Below are 23,797 nucleotides of genomic sequence, written 5' to 3' on the forward strand. Positions count from 1 at the left end.
CCCCCCCCCCGGGTCAGTAACAACCAATTAGCACATTGTTAAAAGGATACTTATCTCATGAATTAATAGATTTCATTTCCTATGGTGAATTTAATGGTCAATTCATGTGAAAATCCAACAGCTTCTTAAAAAGAGATAGATGAAGGGCAAGATACTGTTTATGTGAAGTAAACAGTAGTGCAGTGTAAATCAATCAACAAATTCTGGAGATCCATGATTTATGCTGTCTTAATCTGAATTTGCTGGCCAATTTGTACATAAATAGCAGTGTGTGCATCATTCGCGGGCCGTTATCTTTTCAGCAGATATCTTTATTACATTTTCAATAGTAGCCAGTGATAAAAATGAACAAACCACCATAGCCTGAATGCAGTACTGTACTTTAATTTGATAATTAGAAGTGAAAATCACAATGTACTGTACTTTTAACAACCAAAATAATTCAATGCAGATACAATGAACATCAAACAATGATATTGTTGTTTTACACTAATATTAAAACTTCAGAGAACATTCAGACAAATACACAATTCAGCAAATACCGTTTTAGAAAATATATGCAGAGCGTTTGATCGGCACAATACAGAAACATTCACTTACATTTAAATTTATGTATTAATTTGTAAATTACTTCATTCAAAAAAACGTCACTCAGCCAAATGCTTTTTGTTTTATCAGATTACTAAATAATTATCTTGATTAAAAACTGAAAAACAGATAAAATCCTGATTTACTTTAGGCAACTTTGGTCTGGGCAGTCTGGCCTGGTTCAAAAGAAAGCTTCCTCTAATGCAAAACGTCATGTTAAAATAGTTGGATTTAACAAACAGAAAACAGTGGACCATAATTTGCTGTAGCAGGACACATAATGGCATCTGCCATTAGTTAGCCTTACATGCTAGCTTTTTACAACTTTCGGGTGGCAATTTGCTGAAGGGCATCGTAGACCTGAGTGAACAGGACGACCAACTGTTTATCTCCTTAGGCAAGTAGATTGAAGGAATGCAAAAGTAACATTGTGAGGACTGAGAAGGAAGTATACATTAAAGTGGATGCATTCAATGTTAAATCAGTTAGAGGAAGGAAAATAAAGAGAGGGAGTGAAAGGTTAGATTGAGAGAGACGGAAAAAACACAGACAGAACGAGAAAGCAAAATTAAATGCACATTTTTACACACTTAAGATCTGTAACAGTTAAAGACTAAAGAAATGAAACTCGATGCTTGTAATAATTTTCAGTGTCAGATTGGATGACTGGTAATAATTAACATTTATCACATCGTTAAGAGGAAGCTTAGACTGAAATGGATTTAACGTTCTGTGGTGAGTTTAACATGTCCTAGTACTCAAGTGCAGTAACTTCATGCCATTTACTACATTTCAATGGTGAGCCAGACATTGAAACACTGCTTTTGTGAAGTTAACGATGGGATAGTGCATCTTGGACAGCAACTTCTGCATTTTGAGTTTAACTGGGCATCTGCCCCTCACCTGAATTTGCTGTACTATTTGTACATAAGTAACAGTGAGCACCATCACCCTCACCATTATTCTACCAGCAAATTATGGCCCACTGGGTGCTGATCGTCTAAGAAAAATACTTTGAATGTTATAATGCTAACATATGGATCATCATGTTTGTATTTTGGAAAATCTGCAACTAATTTCAAGTTCATCAACTGGATTACATTGGCTGGTTAATGGTTTTGATTAAGGATGCTAAAGATTACTTTGAATACATTCACACACTCACTTTGCAATCATTACCACAATACCATAGCACTTTAAACAGACAGGAAGGAATCATAGTTGCTTTGTGCTTTGATAACTACATCTTACGCCAAAAGATTGAGCATAATACATTAACCGTTTTATACAGCTTCAGTATTTCTACGATTACTATTTCATTCATGTGACAACACAGTGAGACTGCACTGCAGGCAGGCACATAACTTACTGTGCCAAGGAATAACAGGGAGAAATAGCTGTGGCAAGTTGTAGAAGCTGGTTGTATTTACGTTCATATAAAGTTAAACATTTTCCATGGTAAAGACCGTTTCAGTACATCAGGGTTATCCATTACAGCATTTCACTGCGATAGTAAATTCAAAGGTGTATTACAAAAACACACTTGCATGCTGAAAAAAGTCACATTTACACCTCGACTAATAAATAACACATATAAAGTAAACAAAATATCTTTTACATTTAACAAATAAGGTTTTTTTGTAAAGAAAATGCTTTCTTTTAAAGTGAACATAGAAATATAAATTCCATCTGACTGTAATACCTGTAGCTACAGCATAAAAAACATTTTTGTTTCACTAACCATAAGGGTGAGATCTTAGTGCGCTTTGGTAATACCACACTAAGTAGGCCATAGTGTATACGCAGTAACAACATCATGCATAAGCCATTTTTAAGTACACACAATGCAATATTTAGTCATCACAAAAGGGCCACTTATTTATTCTTTGCCAAGTTCCAAAAAGGTTAATTCAATTCTAACACTATTTGCTCAGACAAAATCTACCACAGGTGGGAGGAACAAACATCATACGAGCAAAACATGTTTTGTGCATTTCAACAATTTTACAGGTTTTACCATTTCAATACAACATAAAAAAGACGCTAACCATAGAGGTATTTAATAAAGTGATATTTACTTATGGTAACCATCAATATTTACGTCACCATGCTAATATTTGAACATCTGGACATTATTATCAACAAGTGATTGAAACCACTGCCACTCTCTACTGATATTTCTCATTATCAATAACACAGGAACACTCAATGCCTTATTATTGACTCTAACTGAAAGCTTAATGTTTGCAGATCTCAGATAAAAGATGCACAAATACTAGACCTAGTACACGTTACATTTGATTGGTAAAAGAAGTTGGAGGATTCTGGCCAAAGCCACCCTGACTGTATCCTCCAATCTGGCCATAGGAAGCTTGTTGCCCATAACCTGGTTGCTGTCCATAGCCTTGTTGGTTGTATCCAGCTGTTTGACCAAAGCTTTCTTGATCGCCTGCACGCTGGTTGTAGGGTTGGTTGAAACCACTTGGTGCTGGCTGCTTTTCCATGGTGCTTTGAGAGTGTCGCTGACCTGAAGTGTGCCAACCAGTCTCCTTGAACACAAACCAAATATTCCCGGCCCACAGAATAAAGTTAAGGAATCCAAAGACCTAAGGATGTGAGAAAACGTACAATTTGTATATGTTTTATTTTCATTATGAGTATATAGCTTCTGTAATCTTAATCTAATAATCATTGTGGCTTTGAGGAAGGCTGATCTGAACAAGTTGAACCTGAGAAGCAAAGCTGTTTGGGAGATTTAGAACTGGCAGCTCCATATGAATAGTCAATTCTTGATGGGCATAGGCTGCCATAGCACTAGCAATATTGGCATTGAAACTCTCAAGTGATGAAACTATAAACAAGTTGCCTAAGTTGCTCTCAAGTGTCACAAGTACCATTTTGACCTGCTCCACCAAATAAAATCCCTAAAATGCCATTGATGTGAATTGGAAGGTGTTGATTTGTATTTTGATCATACTTGGTACTCCTAATTGTTAGTTAATTCAAAAATGAGAAATCCTTTCATGCAAGAATTTTTTAAAAAGCAGCACCACAGGAAGTTATAGGGCACAGTTCACCCAAATCAGCTCTAAGTGCCCACGCCAACGGGAAAACTGGATTATTCCCCGCTGGCGTTAGCAGCGGCTGTGAGGTGGGATTCACCCACCTTAACCATTTACACTTATGCACAGCATGAAATGCCCCTGCCAGCCTGGATGTTCAGAGATTGGGGCACCCTTTAGAAGACCTCCCACAATGGAAATTATGACCCCCCCCCCCCCCCCCTCCATTGACCAGGGGAGCACTCCCAATCTCTCAGCAACGAGGGGCATCCTTCCTCCCACCACTAAAATAACAGGTCAGGCAATGCAGGCAACTTTCAAAACAGTTGAGTGCTCTCAGGTTCTCCTTTGTATAAACATTGTGGATAGGAAGAATAGGGGCAGGGGGTGTGGGGGTGTACTTGAGATGCTTTCAGCCGTCAAGGGAAAGATCAAGAAACAAAGCTGACTGCATGCTGTCTAAAAACTATTAAGCTGTCAATCAAAGGAGAGTTAAAAGGACTAGACTGAAAAGTACTAGTGAAAGTGACTGACTTCTGTCAGTCAGAGGGTTTGAAAGGGGTCTTCCCACAGCTGCAGCTTCTGAACCAGAGAAAGGGGAATCCTTTCTGCTGAATGGAGTGCTGCTGGGATTTGGAAGCCTGCCATAAAATGGGATTAAATAGATGCCTGATGGCCGATGCAGAGATGGTGGGCCGAAGGGCCTCTTGATGTGCTGTAAAACTCTATGACTTATGACTCTAAGACAAGAATGAAGACTTTAATCAGAGAAATGCCTGAAATCACCATGCCAATGGTGATCTTCAGGTTTCCCAGGGCTATAGAAGGGGAGTCCAGCCACGAGGTCCCTATTCTGGACGCGAGTGCCAAAGTTAGCCCCTTGCCCCCAATCCGAACCTATCCAACCCCCAGCACGCTTGGGGAGTCCTCCCTCTGCAGTCTGGTAGTGGCAGAGGGGCACACGGACATTGGACTTACCTCCTTGACCACCTCCCCCTCCGTATCCAACGTGTCATGTCCATGCTGTTCATGACCAGCACTAAAGTCCACCCAGTACAGTTCCCGCTAGGGAGATGGGTGAAAGACAGGAGTGCTTTAAATCAGGCATCAAGCCCGCTAATCACATTTGAAATGGAAGCTTTGAATAACTATCGTGTTCCCACCAGCTCTAGGAGTGAACCTGATCAGGCCCGGAGGGGCGGGCCAGGAGTATTGCAACGGCAATCCTGTTTTAGCCCTGATGCCCTATTCAGTGGGTTATTGGGATTCCCGTTAACAGCAAATGGGGCTGATGAACCCCCTCTATAGTGAGTAACTGAACTGCTACACAAACAGAAAGCCGTGTGTAAATACACATGCATTTTATAAATATATAAAACTATCTATTTTAATTTTTTAAAACAGTAAATCTTCTCTCAAACCCCAATCCTAAAATATGCATCAGAGATTAAAGTCTATAAAGTGCAGATAATTATTTGGGAGAAAGAACTAGTTTTTGTTCACTGTGTACATTCATGATTCCAAGTGAGTCTGAGTAGCTCCACCACCTGTAATTGCTATTATTATGCCATCAACAAAATCAGACCTTGCAAGACAGCCAAAAAAATGCAGGACGGCTGGAAAACAGTAACGTCTTTAGAAAATCACTCCCAATATGAACATACTGTAGGTGTTATGCGACCTTTAAAACCATTTATCATACTATTTAACAAGTAGAAATGACAAATACAATTTTAGTTCTCAGAGTAATTATCTTTAGGAATTGAATTAACATATAATTAATCATTTTCATTTCTACCACATCCCTACACCAAATTCCAATTGTCGTGTTATTCAATCAAGAACACAAGGGGTAATCTGATTAAAATTGATTTCTGGTGTGTAACTGTAGAAGATATCGGAATTATTGTAAAATATGCTCTCAAGGGGGCCAAGGTTAGGATATTATTCCATTGTTGACGATCTTTATTTCAGTGTAAAAGCACCATAATTCGCGAAACCTACAGGCCTGAGTCTTACTTTCCCATTATCTGAATACACCTCATCCTGCATTCCTGTCATACTGTATAGTATTACAATCTGTGTATATTAGAAGAAGAAAACATTAGAACAAAAATTAGTACATTGAGACTTCCCATAAACGCCGTGGCGTGTGTATATAATGTGTAAGGAACAAGTTGTGGTTTGTTTCTATGAAATCATCGGCTATGTGCAAGAGATCATTTTCAGCAGTGTGGGCATTGATTGTACAACAATCCACTAGTCACAATCAGGAACCCAGTGAAACAAAAGCTCAAACCAAATGGGACTATTTGCTGCTCAAATTCCCCGCCACCATAGACTTAAGTCTATGGTTTTTTTGATGGCAGTTGAGCCAGTTGACTCAGACAGGAACTTAATTGATTTATGCTAAGTGGGGTTCACTGGCATACATGTCTGATATCCATACTGGAAGAACAGAAATTTACTCCAACTAAATACTGAGAAGGCCAAAGCCATTGGCTTCCATCCCTGCCACAAACTGTTCTCTGGCCATCAAATCCATCCCTCTCTGTAGTCACTGTCAGAGCTTGGACCAAAGCATTCAATTCCTTGGCATCCTATTTGACCATGAAATTAGATCCTAATCCCATATCCACTGCATTCGTAATTACCTACTTCAACCTCCCTAACATCACCCATCGCCGCTAATGTGTAAATTCATCTGCTGCTGAGCTCCTCAGCCATGCTTTTGTTACCTCTGGACTTGTCTATTTCAATGCTCTCCTGGCCTGCCTAAATTTCAATGGCCCATAACCTTGCTTTCATCCAAAACTCTGCTGTCTGCATCCTAAGTCACACCAAGTCCCATCCACCCATTACCACGATGTTCACTGACTTACGTTGGCTCCTTGCCTGGCAAGGCTCAATTTTTAAAACTTTCATCCTTTTTCAACTTCTTCCATGACCTCACCCCTCCTTGCCTCTGAAAGCTCTCGCAGCCTGGCAACCTAAGTCTCTCCATCTCACTCTCTGCTTTTAAGGTGGCCCTTAAAACCTAACTCTTTGACCAAGCTTTTGATCGCCAGTGCTGATATCTCCCAATAAGGCTTAGTTTCACTCCTTTGAAAGACCTTGGAATGTTTTACTACTATAAATGTGCTAAAGAAATGCAGACTGTGTTGATCTTATATGAGACTCCAATGGTTACATAGAACATAGACCATAGAACAGTACAGCACAGAACAGGCCCTTCAGCCCACGATGTTGTGCCGAGCTTTATCTGAAACCAAGATCAAGCTATCCCACTCCCTATCATCCTGGTGTGCTCCATGTGCCTATCCAATAACCGCTTAAATGTTCCTAAAGTGTCTGACTCCACTATCACTGCAGGCAGTCCATTCCACACCCCAACCACTCTCTGCGCAAAGAACCTACCTCTGATATCCTTCCTATATCTCCCACCACGAACCCTATAGTTATGCCCCCTTGTAATAGCTCCATCCACCCGAGGAAATAGTCTTTGAACGTTCACTCTATCTATCCCCTTCATCATTTTATAAACCTCTATTAAGTCTCCCCTCAGCCTCCTCCGTTCCAGAGAGAACAGCCCTAGCTCCCTCAACCTTTCCTCATAAGACCTACCCTCCAAACCAGGCAGCATCCTGGTAAATCTCCTCTGCACTCTTTCCAGCGCTTCCACATCCTTCTTATAGTGAGGTGACCAGAATGCACACAATATTCCAAATGTGGTCTCACCAAGGTCTTGTACAGTTGCAGCATAACCCCACGGCTTTATGGCCATTCCACTTGGTAAAGCCAGTCATGGCAAAATTATAAAGGTGAAACATAAAAAGTAAGTCTTAAACTTGCCGTTATGGGGCTAAGATAAACAATACTGAGGATCAGACCTCTGCTGCCCTGGTTTCCAATCCACCCCATCCACAAGACCCTGCTGAGCTCCCTCCCATGATTTCCCTGAGGGCTGTAGATGGGTAATTGCCTCTTGCTCTTGCATCAGGTGGGTGGCTGGCCAGCAGATGCAAAGGAAACTGACTGTTTATATTGGCTGGCTTCCCATGGACACTCTTGAATAGGCATCCTGTAGGCTTCCCGCCTGCATGTTTATTCCCCTTGTGCATTCCCACTATTTGCATTTGACTTATCAGAACTTGGCACCATAGAAGGTAAGGAAAAGCCACAGAGAGACTGAGAAACACATAATGTGATTGAAATCTACTTATAACAGTGCATGTTAATGTGACCTCTGACACTTTAGTCTCTTAAGTCTTCTTCCTCTGAGCTTCTCCCTTTTACTTCCCTCTTGACTATTTATTCATCAGTTTTTCACTCCATTGCATTCTCTCTTTTGTTTATATTTCTGCATTCTTCTCCATTTTCCAGGCTGCCACTTTAAATCACCTATCAAAGCAAACTGCTGACCTCCTTCATTTCAAGGAAAAATTGATAGATCACAATGAAAAATTGTATTAAGAAAGAATTGGTTTCAATTGGTGCAGCATACTGTGCTTTTGCTCATTAAAGGAATTTTACAGGTCCATTGTAACATACATTGAACCTCATCATTTTTTGACAGTAGAATATTCTGTTAGAGCAATAGAATTTTACAGCACAGAAAGAGGTCCTTTGGCCCATCATGTCCATGCTGGTCATCAAATACCTATCTATCCTTGACAACAATTAAAAACAAATTTCCCAGTAATTTGCAACTATATACTTTGGGAACTATCTGAAGTTGAATTTGGAATGAAGACAATGCAGCTGCTTTGTGTTGGGTTCTTCCATTATCCTTAAACCACTCCACCGGGACTATAGGGCACGATCTTACTGGCCGTTCACGCCACGCTCTCGCTGCAGTGAGGTTGGAGAATTTGGCATTCAATCAAATCTCCGCTTGCTGCAGCGGGATGGGAAAATCCTGCCGGCGTGAACGACCGTAACATTCCAGCTACAGTTTTTCAAATGAACAATAATATCAAAGGTACTCAAATGCAGCAAGCATGTACTGCACCAGTCATACATTTATTTAATATTTTGATCTGTTTAGAACATTACTATCTCAATAGCTTTCATGGAAATATAAGCTGAGTTAATTAATGCAGCAAGCAATTTCCTCTTCCATATTACTCCATAAGACATCCAGCACATGTAGTACTGTAAAGATTTGAGCTTACTAAATCAGCAGTGGCGTTTAAGAATTTCTGTGGCCACACTATTTTGTGATAGTGTCCTGACTGGTACGTAGTTTACTGAAACTGCATTCAAGATTAGCTGCTGTAACCAGACAAGCACGTTCTTCTCCAGAAAACGGGTGTTTGACCGGATTGAATGAGTAAGGCATCATGCTTTGGATATTTCCATCCCTTCTTTTTCTGAGTGTTGAACAACAAAGTGAGCCCAAACTGTACTGCATCATTCAGGCCTCAGTCACTGAATTTCATAGGTTGGCCACACCTCGATACATGTTTGTTCCCTGACAGAGTCTTGAATCATGAAGCAAGGGTGAGAATATAGAGGCAGGCCCAGTTTTCTCAGGCATCTGGCCACACGACTGGCTGTTGTCCTCGAGACCCTCTGGCTGTTCTTACTGCAGCTAGAAGATGGCCAGGTCCAATGGTCTGCTTCAGGTGCAGCCCCAGGAATAGCAAGCACAATGTAAAGGGTCTGATATAACCATCCATCACCTCCTTTCCTTTCTGCAGCACCCGGGATCTGAGTGCATTCAGACATTCAGCTTATTTAAATGCTTGAACAAAAGCTGCCAATCATAAAGAAAATTGGCCCAAACTTCTTTGGGTATTCCACTGGTCCTATCCACAGATTGGTCAGTTGACAGTCTTTGCCCACAGCTCTATATGTAGTAATTTCAGAAATTCAGTTGTGCCATTAGCGAAGGAGAGAGAAAAACAAAGAGTCACTTTAACTCCAGTGGAAAATCAGCAGAATTTCCATCCATCTCTTACAAGGCAAATGATAACCAGGAAATGGAGTCAGAAAAGCTGAGCATTAATGTGCCTCAATTCCATTAGCTTCCTGCATATAGCAATGGTAAGTATCCTGAGTGAGGGCTCAACATGGGCCCCACTGGTGGAGAACCTGCACCCTGAGAAAAAAAAAGGCCAGTTTCAGCCCCAATGCTTAGTTGGTCAAGGGGACATGGTGAGGTCTGTAGGTCCGGGCACATCCCATCACCCTCGCTTCAATGGCTATGGAGCACATGGGTTCCAGAGATGTTCTCAAAGTGATGCTATGCCCACTTAGCCCATACAAAGGAGATACACTCCCACTAACTCCACAACCATGATGGTACCCCCCAGTACAAAGTCAGTGCTGGAGCATTCAACCGGGTACAATCTGGACATAAGTGCTGGGAACACAATCTCTAGAGTTCGGGGCCTATCACTAAATAATCTTAACACTAAAATGACAAATGTTCAACTGTGGTGTATTTTTTCTGATGTTTTGTATTGACATCTCCCACATTATTTTGATACTTATTAAATCACTCAACAATCCACTTCCCAGTTTATTGTTATTCCCTTCTATCCACATTGGCCCACACATGCGATTTCTTGATCTTTATTCCCAGGACTTTGCCAGTATTTCTCCTTGCACAATCACTAAGAGTTGCGAACAAATTACTTCTAATTACTCTTTATTCTGTCTTTCCTGCTCCAATGATCCAGCTCAGTTTGGGAAGTTACCTTGAAGGTCTGCGGGCATGTAGCTGCATCTTACTTCTCTACGTTGGGACACCAAAACATTGCATCTCAGAACCCGGCAGCTTTTCAATTATACACAGGTATTAGTTTTCAACTTACAACAGATGTATTTAATCCAGACATTGCGGGGTTTCTGACAGGCAAGCATTTATTGCCCTGCTGTTTGCATGCTGACATTAGCAAAAGCACTTCTTCAGGATCCGTAGCAACCTTGACATCAGAGAGTCCTTTTGCCCAGGCTGATGATCCCACGAGCCACATGAATGAGAAGACCACAGTCACAATGAAATCCTGAAAAAGATAGTTAAAACAAATAATTTTAAACATTAGATAAGGCGTGTTTTAAAAGCATACAAGAATATGCAATGGTCCAACTTGGTTTCATGGTCCAATTTACATTCTAAATGTAGCGATATTAATAACTGTATAAATGTAAGACTTTGAATCCTTCTGCATCCATCATGTTCCCATGCTTAAGGGAGAAAAATTGGTCCATAATCTCCTCCAGTTACTTTATCCTCGACTGTTCAGTTTGCTTCTCTCTAGTTGCTATGGTGACTGTGGAAGTTTCAAATTTGACCATTAAAACTGTGACAGCAGCGGGAAACAGGGAATCTAAAAAAGTTAAACATGGAGTGGTGGTTGGATAAGAGAGACGTGGAAAGAGCAACTGGAATTACCAAACAATGAATGAAAACCTGGCTAAACAGCATATCACAATTAGATTGTAATGCAATCTAAATACTGGCATCAGTTACTTCTGCTCTATGCTTATGGTAAGTGACACAAGATTTATTTAATTGTATTCTATTCACTCAATCAGTACCTTTTTTATTGATATATTGGAACAATGCTGGATGACAAAGCAAAATATTTGCTCCTGATAGTTGACAGGGTGGCTGTTGGAAGTGGAGGAGAAGGGTGGAAGCTTTGATTGGGAAACCGAAATGTCCAATGTTCCCTCCATGCCATGAAAGCAGCAATTTTTTTTTACAAAAACAGGATCCCCACCTGATTGATAAGCTTGGCTTCCAGGTAGGCAGGAGCACTCTAGAACAGTTAACAGCCATATGAAAGAAGCCTCCAGTTGCTAGTGGGAACTTGGGGTAGGGAGTCTGAGTGCTGACTCGGGAGAATGGGGAGTTTTGATCCCAGGGAAGGAGGCAAGCTCGAGGAAGGCCTGGGGAAGCACTCCTGCTCCTATTAGCCCAGGAGCAGTGCTGCAAAGGCCTGATCTATTCTTGCCTCCTGAGAAGCTGCTAGGTTTCCTGAGGCCTGTAAAGCAAAGAGGCTGGGAGCCTCATATTTAAATATTTAAATAGATAACACTTTCCTGGGAGTGAATTGGCGACCTTCCTCTCTGTCCAGCCTCTGTTAAACGTGGAAGTGAGTGGGTAAGAGTTGAGTTTGTGATTTTAAAAAAATTAACATTTAACCTGACCCCAACAACCCATCTTTTTGAGGGTTAAAATTACCACACTGCTTCTACACAAATCTTGGAAAGAATTGTAGTTAACTTTGGAAAAAAATCAGTGTGACCCTGAAATTAGGCGTTCTAAGTTGTCTCTCACAGTAACCCTGGCAGGAGATCAGCAGAAACCAGAAATGTTAACTGCTAAAAGCGGAAATTTAAGCAAATAATTCAACTTCAGAACTGTAAGGCTAGAGCACACCCACAGCTCAATGATAGTTGTTAGTAATCTGTCAGAAGCTAGGAAACACAGTATATTATTTCAGTCAAAAACAGAAAGATGACTCCTCAGGCTGTAAAATATCAACAGCAAAATAGTACAATGAATGGAAATACGTCAGACTGCACTGATCTTGCAAACTGTCACCTCCATCTCCAACTTTCATTGAACCATAGAATCCCTATACTGCAGAAAGAGGCCATTCAACCATCAAGTCTGCACTGACTCTCTGAAAGAGCATCCCACCTAGGTCCTTCCCTTTGCCCTATCCCCGTAACCCCGAGCATTTACCATGACTAATCCACCTAACCTACACATCTTTGGGCACTATGGGGCAATTTAGCATGGCCAATCCACCTGACCTGCACATTTTTGAACTGTGGGAGGAAATCGGAACACCCAGAGGAAACCCACGCAGACACTGAGAGAATGTGCAAACTCCACACAGTCACCCAAGGTCAGAATCGAGCTCAGGTCCCTGGCGCTCTGAGGCAGCAGTGCTAACCACTATGCCGCCTCAGTTCAACATTGCTGCTTCTCACACTATGTCAAACTTCCCAACAACTCCATGTTTGAATTACTCCATTACTGTCACAGGACTGACATGGCCCTAATCAAAGTCACAAAAGACATCCTCTATGATTGTGAGAAAGGTAAACTATTCCTCCTCATTCTTTTCAACCTCTCTGCAGCTTTTGACAGAATTGACCCTATAATCCTCATCCATTGTCCTGCTGTGTGGAACTGCTTTTGCCTGGTTCCATTCTTACCTGTCCATTTGCAGACATAGAATCACTGGCAATGACTACTCTTCCATCCCTATACCGTAAACTCTGGGAGTCCCCAAGGATCTATGCATGGCCTCCTCCTGTTTCATGTCTGCATACTTCCCCTATTTGACAGCATCCAAACACACAATGTAAACTTCCACATATATGTTGACAGCTCTACCTCGTCGCCATTTCTCTCAACAATCCCACTATGTCACGCTGTTTGTCTGACATGCCACCACAACAGGTCCACAGCAGATGCCATTTCCCTGGCCTTGCAACCAACCCTGGAACATCTGGATAACAAAGACACCTATGTCAGACTCCTATTTATTGACTACAGCTCAGCCTTCAACACTATTATTCCCACGAAACTCATCTCCAAACGCTGTGGCCTGGGCCTCAGCACCTCCCTCTGCGACTGGATCCTGAACTTCCTAACTCACAGACTACAATCAGTAAGGATAGGCAACAACACCTCCTCCACGATCATCCTCAACACTGGTGCCCCATAAGGCTGTGTTCTCAGCCCCCTACTATACTCCTTATACACCTATGTCTGTGCGGCCAAATTCCCCTCCAATTCGATTTTCAAGTTTGCTGACGACACCACCGTAGTGGGCGGATCTCAAACAATGATGGGACAGAGTACAGGGGTGAGATAGAGAATCTGGTGAACTGGTGCGGCAACAGGTTCTGCTTACCTAATACTGCATTTGATTTGATTTGATTTGATTTATTATTGTCACATGTATTAACATACAGTGAAAAGTATTGTTTCTTGCACACTATACAGACAAAGCATACCATTCATAGAGAAGGAAAGGAGTGCAGAATGTAGTGTTTCAGTCATAGCTTGAGCGTAGAGAAAGATCAACTTAATGCAAGGCAACAATAAAGGAGATTGTCATCGACTTCAGGAAGCATAAAGGAGAACATGCCCCTGTCTACATCAATGGGGACGAAGTAGAAAGAGTCGAAAGCTTCAGGTTTTTAGGGGTCCAGATCACCAACAACCTGTCCTGGTCCCCCCATGCCGACACTATAGTTAAGAAAGCCCATCAATGCCTCTACTTTCTCAGAAGACTAAGGAAATTTGGCATGTCAGCTATGACTCTCACCAACTTTTACAGATGCACCATAGAAAGCATTCTTTCTGGTTGTATCACAGCTTGGTATGGCTCCTGCTCTGCCCAAGACTGCAAGAAACTACAAAATGCCATGAACGTAGCCCAATCCATCACGCAAACCAGCCTCCCATCTATTAACTCTGTCTACACTTCCCACTGCCTCGGCAAAGCAGCTGGCATAATTAAGGACCCCACGCACCCCGGACATTCTCTCTTCCACCTTCTTCCTTCGGGAAAAAGATACAAAAGTCTGAGGTCACCTACCAACCAACTCAAGGACAGCTTCTTCCCTGCTGCTGTCAGACTTTTGAATGGACCTACCTTGCATTAAGTTGATCTTTCTCTACACTCTCGCTATGACTGTAAGACTACATTCTGCACTCTCTCCTTTCCTTCTCTATGAACGGTATGCTTTGTCTGTATAGTGTGCAAGAAACAATACTTTTCACTGTATGTTAATACATGTGACAATAATAAATCAAATCAAATCAAATCAAATGCAGTATTAGGTAAGCAGAAATTGTCTTCAGATAAATATTGGGAATACAGAACCTATTGTCTTTGAGCCTGTCAATAATTGATTACTGAGCCACCAACTCCATTCCTTTCCTTGGCACTGCCTGAGCCTGAACCAGATTGTTCTCAACTTTGCTGTTGCATTTGCCATGAGATGAGTTTCTGACACCATAGCTGCTCCATCACCAAGACTACTTCCAACTCCATATCATCTGTCTTTACATATGCCTCAGCTCATCTGCTGTTGAAATCCTCATCTATGCCAACTTTCCTATCAACTTGACTATTTTAATGACTGCCCGTCCAGCCTGCCATCTTGCACCCTCTGCAAACTATAACTCATTCAAATTTCTGCTGCCAGTATCCTAATTCACACTTATTACCCCTGCACTCACTGGTATACATTGGCTCTCTGTCTGGAACCATCTCAACTTTAAAATTCTCATCTTTACTTTTTAATCCTTCTATGGTCTTATCCCTTTCCTATCTCTGGAACCTCCTTCAGCCCTACAATCCTTCAAGGTCTCATCACTCCACAAGAGCATACGAGGCACCGTATGGCCTGTCAAGCCTGCTCCACCATTCAATTGTTGTCAGGCCCTTGGAATGAGTATGACATCTGGCAGGCTTCATGATCATGCGTTCTCTGCAGACTCAGCAGGTTAATCCTGGAGCCACAGATCCTTAAGCAGGAGCCACAGGTCCTTAAGCAGAAAAGACAACATTTCTCCTGAAGGAGCAACATTCTCAAGCCAGGCTTCTGCTCCCCTTCTACTTTTGTTGCTTCTCTGCAGCAGAGTCTATGTGGTCAGCGTTCAACTGCGGTGGTATGATTAATTGTGTCAAGTTCCTCCCATGCCCCGATGTCAATTTGCCCCTTTTTCACTGCAGCATTCAGAGTTATCTTAAAACATTTTCTCCGTCCTCCTTAAGATTGGATGCCATCCTTAAGTTGTGAAAAGAGGAGCTGCTTCAGATGCTGATAATTTCACATATCTCTGCACTCTATATCTCTCTCTCCCTCTTTAAGACACTCCTTAACACCTACTTCTTTGACCAAGTTTTTGGTCACTTGTCCTACTCTTTCTTTAAGTGACTCAGCATCTAATGTTGTTTGATAATGTTCCTACAAAACACCTTGGGACATTTCACTAGGTTACATATGCTACATTAGGTGAAAGTTGTTGTCAAAATAGATCAGGTATTGGATGGTGAGGTGGGGGGGGGGAGGGGGGGGGGGGGGCTGTGGGGCAACACTGGCTGACAACGCTGCCAGTTGTAATTTATGCCATTGTCACTGATGCATAATAATTCAAACTTTCTTAAATCAATATAGAAAATGTTACTGGGCGGTTTGAGAATTGTGACAAATTGGGACTCAGTTAGAATTCAAACTATAGGAAAGTTTATATGCACACAATATTTATCTATTCTATATAACTGGTCCATTGAAGTTTAGTCACCACTTGCTTCTTCTGACAGATGACAGTATATACACATACGTTCTGGTATGCAAACACACTTTTATTGCAGAGTGAGACAAACTACTTGGAATAAGCTACTTGCCTTGGGTTGTGAAACAATCAAATTAAGGTAAAGTGCTTGGTAACAGATGCAGTGAAGTGGTTGGCGTTAGGAAATCATGATACAATGGAAAAGGAATCCAATAATTGGGAATGTGTTCTGGTCGTTGTATGTTTAAAGAAAAACAAACTATTTTGAAATGGAAATTGTAGAAAAGGCAGATTGGCTGGGATGGTGGAACTAGTGTTTTGGCATGCTGATTAGCTTAGCAGCATTGTGAAAAAATGTTTACCGAAGGAAAATTGCTAACAATGGAAGAAAGAAGGTAAAAAGTTAAAGTAAAGATGATAAAAGTTCAAAAGAGATGTGGGTGAATTTGATATTTACATTCTAAAAGGTGAACTCGTGTAATAAAGGTGATCAAGAGTGACTTCTGATAAGGTTAGTTCAGATAAGGGACAATCGAAAGGAAAAAAGTACATCAGAAGCAAGTTCACCTTATGCAAGGGAGCTGTTTTGAGACTGCAGCCCACAGTAGTAAGCTGCATCCACTCCCAACCAAGCTGGAGAGAGCCCATTGTCTCTATCCTAAATCAGAAGCAACCCCAAAAGATACAATGGCCTGGTGTGGTAACTATTGTTGGATTTCACTTATAGTTTTAAAACCCATGCGATGTTGTTTCAGAGGTTTAGCTCTGAGGTTAGGAAAATAGAAGGATTTGGAACTGGACAACTTTGAAGATACTGTGTATAGCCATTAATGTAGTTAAGTGTGTTTCTAGTTTATTTTCTTGTTATGTGTTTTACTGGCCTTCACACCTTTCCTCACATTATGCCAAGCTGCAAAATACAATTGAGAGCAGGCATTCCAAGTTTCCCTTCTAGAATTTGCAATACCCTAGTATTCAACATCCGCTGTGTTCTGAACAGTTGCTAATACATGCAAATATCCTAGGCTCTTGGATGAAGTTTCGGAAACCATTGTGTTCAATTGATAAACGTTTTTGAACTATGTGAGACACATTTTGTTCTCTTGTAACCCAGTTTGCAATTTCAAAGGACACAAAGGGGCAGCATGCTCCCACTTGGTACTAAGATATACTTGTGCACAACAAACATTAGATAACTTCAAAACTCTAATTAAAATCAGTAGAAAATAGGCTTTCACACACAAGTTAAAAAAGGATGTATATGTTAAACACTGACTGTACTTTTGTCATATGGTTATTCTTATTGCCAGGAAAGTGAAACAGGTAAATGTGAGTCAGTTACTATTTTATTAAAATATGCAACAAAAAAATATTTTCATATAACTGAAGAACAAGTCACTCAAAAATACTCCAAACAAAACCAACCAGTGTTATGAACAGATTGTTCTATAGGATTTTAATCACTTGCAGTTAGAGAAAATAGCGCAATTTTGACATAACACCATTCACTTACTGATAAATGGTGACTTCTTGCCAATTAGAGGAATTTACATGGACAATATTCCAACCTGATCATATCTCATGAAGCAACTTTTGATGCAGATTATGGTTGACCAGAAGCGGTTTCTCATCTATCCTCTAGATTTAAGTGTCACATTCAATTATGTATAAATGGCTCCTGCCTACATATTCATTTACATATTTTGCAGTATCCATGACGTCAGATAAATGCATGTCAGCCTTGGCTCCAAGGTAGCATTCTTGCCTCTGAATCAAAAAGATTGCAAGTTCAAGTTTCATTCCAGAAACTTGAGCACATAATCCAGGCTGACATAGAGTGCAGTACTGAAGGAGTACTGCGCTGCTGGAGACGCCATCTCTGAAAGGAGATGTTAAACCAAAGCATGGTCTGCCCCCTCAGGTGAAGGTAAAACCTCCTATAGCACTGAACTGTGACTCACAAAGCAATGCATTAGAGTGGTGATGTTGCAGATTGTGTGAAAATCAGGAAATGAATGAAAAGCAAAGGCTTTCAGGCATGAGCTTTAGCTCTGACCTCACTTTGGTCATATTACCTTCATGCCCAGAATCTCTTCATAAGGATTGAGTGGCCGCTTTGGTGGCCCTAAATGATCCTCTTTGCAAGGACTCTATATAATCCTGTACATGCGGCCTTTTATTTTATTTATTAGTGTCACAAGTAGGCTTATATTAACATTGCAATGAAGTTACTGTGAAAATCCCCTAGTCACCACATTTCAGCGTCTGTTCAGGTACATGGAGGGAGAATTTAGCATGGCCAATGCTTCTACTGCAAGCAACTAAAAGAATACAGTTTGGAAAAAGGATACAAGAGCTTTATGTGCTACACGCGATCCAATTCACTAGTATCTTACTGATCATGTATTGACATACAGCATTCAGAATTCCTTGGGCTGGCAGTGTACTTAGTGCTTGTTGCTTGCTTCATTTAATAGCTGATGCTGCTATGGCAACATTGCACAGTGAGTAGGAACAACATGACCTTTGTATTTAAAACTTTGTTTGCTTATTTTCTGATATGTCCACAGTGATGGAAGAGATTGAATCTGTCTTATTCATATATATTGGTGGGTCAGAACACACCCAGCGATGGTGATGGAGAAGTCTGGGATACAGGCTGATAGTTACGGAACTGTGAGTATGGCTATGTCAGGTTGTTGCTTTGGTCGTCTGTGGGTCAGCTCTGTGGCATCCTCACCAGATATTAGTGAGGATCGACGGTTGGGTGTGCCTTTGTCATTGCTAATTTCTAAATTGCACTAACAGTGGGCAAGATTCTCCAGCCTCCCAGCCGCATGTTTCCTGCCGGCGGGAGGTGGCGCGTTGTTTGCCAGCGGAGGGATTCTCCAGTCCCGCCGCTGTCAAAGGGAATTCCCATTGACGTCACCCCACGCCAGAGCGAAACCCACAGGTGGGGATGCACTGCCGACAGGACTGGAGAATCCCGCCGGTTTGAACAGCCAGCGAACTCCGGCCAGTATCTCCATCACGACCCTTCAATTTCTATTTTGGTTTCTTCCAAGCTCATTCGAAGGATTTTTGTGGTGTAATTCAGGTGACCAGAATTGAATCAAGGTGGGGAACAAGTGCTTTATTCAACAAGACCAATACTTTCAGAGCATTCACCAATGGATAGCAGCAGCAGCAGTAAGTGATGGCTACACAACCCTAATGCATTTTGAGGTTTCCATGACTCGAAATGGTAATTGAATCCATGCAGCTGCTTAAACTTTTACCCACAATACTGTGACCTACACAAATACCTCAATGTCTTTTTTAATCCGGGGCAGCTCCTAGAATGCATTTATTTACATTAACCATCAGCACTAGCCTGATTTGAAAAGGAAGGCAGAGAACACGGCTGGCTCCTTGAGGGCCATGTCTACATTCTTCAGCCTAGCAAACAGTAGCCATGAACAAAAAAATGACCACACAATCACCAGGATCATTTCTGAAATGTAAACAGTAAAGCCCCAACATAATGCCTCCAGGATCAATATAGTATGCTGCAGAGCATTGTTCAGCAGAGATGCCCAGCACTGAGGAAGAGTAGGAGGCTTAAAGGTGGTAGGCAATGAGAATGGGGAAGAAGCTAATGAATTCTGGTGATTCAAGTGCCAAGTGCTGGGTGTTATTCTGTTGACCCTCTTGGTTTCCCTCAAATGTGTAGCTCAAGAGCTTGGCATCTTTAAGATTTTAATGTGATTGACTGGTTTGCCCAGCCATCAGGTACAGCTAACAGGTATGTGATCATCAATCCTATAGAGTCTGTTTCCAATTCTTAGTCCATAAAACTGGCTTTCCTCACTCTGTAACATCCAATACAGCGGCAACTTTGTTGAATAAACACCGGCCTTTGCTTAAGGTTGCATTCACATCACAATTGTAGCATCAGAATGAAGTAGCTTGACAGTGCAGTTACATTGCAGTTGAAGTATGAATGCAGAGGTATAACCCTATTAACACCAGTGTGAAGCAGAGTTTGGATTTTAATCCTGTTTACATGCGGCAAATTTGGGATCAGTATTATTCCTCTCATAATTGATTCCAAACATGTCGTGTGATTGCCCTGTTATTACACCTATTTGTAGTTGACAATTTTGAGGATTGGGCTTTTCCCTTTACATTGCCTCTCCGAAGATACGGCCTACAGTTTAGCCCACAGACTGAAAACTACAAAATCTCAAGCAAGTCAACACATTTAAAGATTATTCACATCACAAGTTTACCTTGAATAATATATGAACAGTGGTTTTTCCACCTTAATGGCCTTCTCATTTGCTTTCCTTTCTGTTAATTTGTTGAATGTTTGTTTCAACAATAAGTACTGACACCATCGGTATTATTGACTTGGAGGAGTTACTTCCTCGCAGGGAGCTCAATCAACATGCACAGTGGAACTATAAAATCACCATGACCTAATGACTGTATTTACTGACATTACTTTAGCTTCCTTACACTGCAGTTCCAACACCCCCTAGTCAAGTAAAAGCATTTTAAAAATCCACAGACATAAAAAGGAGGTGGAAGGATGTAGGCTTGACTCCCATCATGTTCAGCTGAGCGAGGCTGCACTGGACCTGACAGAAGGAATTGAAATTTTCCAGCATAATGCAGAGGTGCACAAACATTATGAGGAATATATTCAACACTAAAATCTTTCACAGGCTGAGAACAGCCAAAACATCTGAAAGAATACAGATGTTACCCTTTTCTCCCAAAGCCCCATGACATACAGAAATGAATGGAAGACATGGTGACAGGGGTTGTGGGATGGTGGGGGGAGTCCAACCACCAGCTGTCCATTTCTTGCCAGTTATAGGACCCTAATTGCATGTTTAATACAAGAATGGGCATAAGCATATGTCATACATGCTAATCTCTGTTGTACAGGACTCTAGGTAGTGTAACTGGAGGCCACTTAGGAAACGATAAGATTATGTTTATTTAAAAAGACTTTGGGCACGATCTTACCGGCCAATCACACCATGCTCCTGCTAAAATTAGGTCGGAGAATTTGGGGGCGCATGGTCAAATCTGCGTTCACTGCAGCAGGATGGGAAAATCCTGTTACCACCGGAAAGGTGGCAACATTCCGGCCTTTATGGATTCAAGAAGAGTGGTCAAAAATCTTCTGGACAGCTACTGGCCCATTCCCAATGTCACACCCCCCTTCCCCCCACCATTTGGTGCAGAAATTAGTCACTTGTCCACTGTCCAAAGCTGCTGCAGCAGAATATTCATTTGATGCCTGCAGCTTACCAGCAAAATTCAAATGAAGCCCAAATCTACAAGTTTAAAAAAAAATTCATTTACAAGATGAGCATGTCGTTGGCTAGGCCAACATTTATTGCCCCATTGCTAAATTTCAGGCTTCAATGGGAGCTGCTGACATTGTGCCAACTTTGGGTGAAGATTGAAAATCCATCCCCCTAGAACATCCCATGGCCTCAAGGTGCAGGAAATTATGGATTCCATCTAGATTGGAACACTAATTGAATGGTGCCCTATACATAAGGGCAGCAATGTGGCACAGTGGTTAATACTTCTGCCTCACAGCGCCAGGGACCCAGGTTCAATTCCTGGCTTGGGCCACTGTTTGTGTGGAGTTTGCACTTTCTCCCCATGTCTGCGTGGGTTTCCTCCGAGTGCTCCAGTTTCCTCCCACAGTCCAAAGGTGTGCAGGTTGGATGCATTGGCCATGCTAAATTCTCCCTCAGTGTACCTGAACAGGAGTGTAGCAACTAGGGGATTTCCACAGTAATTTCATTGCAGTATGAATGTAAGTCTACTTGTGACTAATAAATAAACTTTAACTTTATCATGGCTGGGATTTTCCGCTCCTGGGGTGGGGATGGCGGTGAGGAGGGAGAATCCAATTGAAGACCCCAAACAGCTTTTATGCCATCGGGATTTCCATTTCCAATTATCCCAGCCCCCGCCAAAGATGTAATGGGGTTCCTGCCACGAAAGGTCGGGAAGCCATTTAGCAAACATGTAAATATCATTAGTGGGCTTCTCTGTTCAATTATCCTCCCACATTTGGATTTCCATGTCACGTCAGCAGCTTTTGACAAACAGTGAAGTACGGCCCCCGAGGAGGAGGGGTAGAAGTAGTTCATGGCCAGGCAGTATGAGGGGACGGGGTGGGCTGGGGGCGGGGAGGGGGGGTCGGGGAGTTGAGGGGTAATCTGGTGGGGGCTGAGGTGTGTGAGTTGGAGGCATTCCTGTGTCCATGGGGGATACCTCTCTTACTTTTATTAAGTTTAGATAGGGTGACCTTTCAAAATAGTGCCCTGATCTCTTGTCGTCCTAGTGTGACATCATGGGGCCCGCCTCCAGGATTTATTTTGACCAAGTTTCAAAAAATATGGCAGGAAAAGCCAGCAGTGGAGCTGGTGGGCCACACACTGCTTTTCCCACCTTAGTTGACAGTCAGGAAAATTTCACCCTGCACCGACAAATGACTAAATGCAGTTAGCCAAACAAATTGTCTATGCAGAGAATCTACTTATACTGATCATAAATCAAACCCCCTCCTTCACATAACATGGTGATGCTGCCAGTCAGAGCTCACTGAACTACTGTTATGATCAGCATAGTGAAATATCTGCAATCGTGGAATGCCATTTCACTCAGACTCTCTGGGGGTGACTTCAAATTAATATAGCTAACAATGTCATATTTCTATTAATGGCTGAAGGAAAGAAGATTTGTAAATGTCATGAAAAACAATCAATTAATTTATTCACTTTTTCCATTAAGAGCGTTAGTTTCTCTTTCTTGATACTAAAAATCCAGTTACAATTTCAGAATTTAAAATAAATACAAACCTTAGGTACTGCAAAGCATCCCTTAATTCAAAGGGCGGGATTTTCCAGCTGCACTCATCCCAAGACTGGAAAATCCCGCCCGAGGTCAAAGGACCGTTGCATGATCTGTGTCCCGTCCGCCTACGATGGTGGGCAGGACGGGATAATTCCGTCCAAAGTATTCAGTTTCTGGGGTATTCCGATTACCTCAATTAGAGTAAAAAGCAGTTTTACATGTCGGGGCTTTTACTCTCGATATTTTCCTCAGGTTCAGCACTGTAGATCACCCAGATAAACGTTTGCTCCCTATGATCTGGAGTGCGAGATTGCCTTTTCAGAATCAAAGTCATTTACAGAAATCCCAGAGATGGGACAGAAAGCTTTTGCTAAATCACAGGTTGTCCTGAAAGCAGATCACAAACCTGTGCCGGCAGATGGTGGGACCCCAGGCAAGATATTCCCGGTGGCAGCAAATTTAGAGGCCTCCACATGGACTGTCACCCAATGGAGAATGGTGGCCTGCCTCTCAGAGTGTCTGACTAATCAGAGGGCCGGCAGCACTAATGATTGAGGTGGCCACTGTTGAGGCTGCAGGATGAAGAGAGCACCTCCATATTGAGATGCCCTCAAAGAGCAGGTAGGTCTTTAAGTTACCATGTCTGGGCCTGGTGATTGGAAGGGTAAACACTCCAGTAACAACACTGGAGCAGCGGAGGAGGCCCCTGTCATCAGGGGCCCCTCCATGGACCATGCAGTAGCCATTAAGGAGGGTTATTTCCCAGGAACATGCTGGAAGGTGGCAGTAGTTTACCCAGAAGTCTCACCATGTGGTAGGGGAGAAAAAGTAACAGGGTAGTTGTTATGGGGGACTTTAACTTTACAAATATTGACTGGAAACGCTATAGTTCGAGTACTTTAGATGGGTCAGTTTTCGTCCAATGTGTGCAGGAGGGTTTCCTGACACAGTATGGGGCGGCACGGTAGCACAGTGGGGCGGCACGGTAGCACAG

At 42.0% G+C, this 23,797-nt stretch overlaps 1 protein-coding gene across 1 annotated transcript in view; it reads right to left on the bottom strand.

The window, feature by feature from the left end:
* Nucleotides 1-363: 363 nt before the first annotated feature.
* synpra (synaptoporin a) overlaps nt 364-23,797 on the bottom strand; it is a 353,939-nt gene continuing 330,505 nt past the window's right edge. The window contains exons 5-6 of the mRNA XM_078209520.1: nt 10,472-10,663; nt 364-3,194 (exon numbers count right to left, since the gene is read on the bottom strand). Coding sequence (XP_078065646.1) covers nt 2,880-3,194; nt 10,472-10,663 — 507 coding nt within the window. The 3' untranslated portion in view covers nt 364-2,879. The remainder of the gene's footprint in view (nt 3,195-10,471; nt 10,664-23,797) is intronic.

Source organism: Mustelus asterias, chromosome 3 (assembly GCF_964213995.1).
Source record: "Mustelus asterias chromosome 3, sMusAst1.hap1.1, whole genome shotgun sequence".
In the NCBI taxonomy this organism is placed as follows: domain Eukaryota; kingdom Metazoa; phylum Chordata; class Chondrichthyes; order Carcharhiniformes; family Triakidae; genus Mustelus; species Mustelus asterias.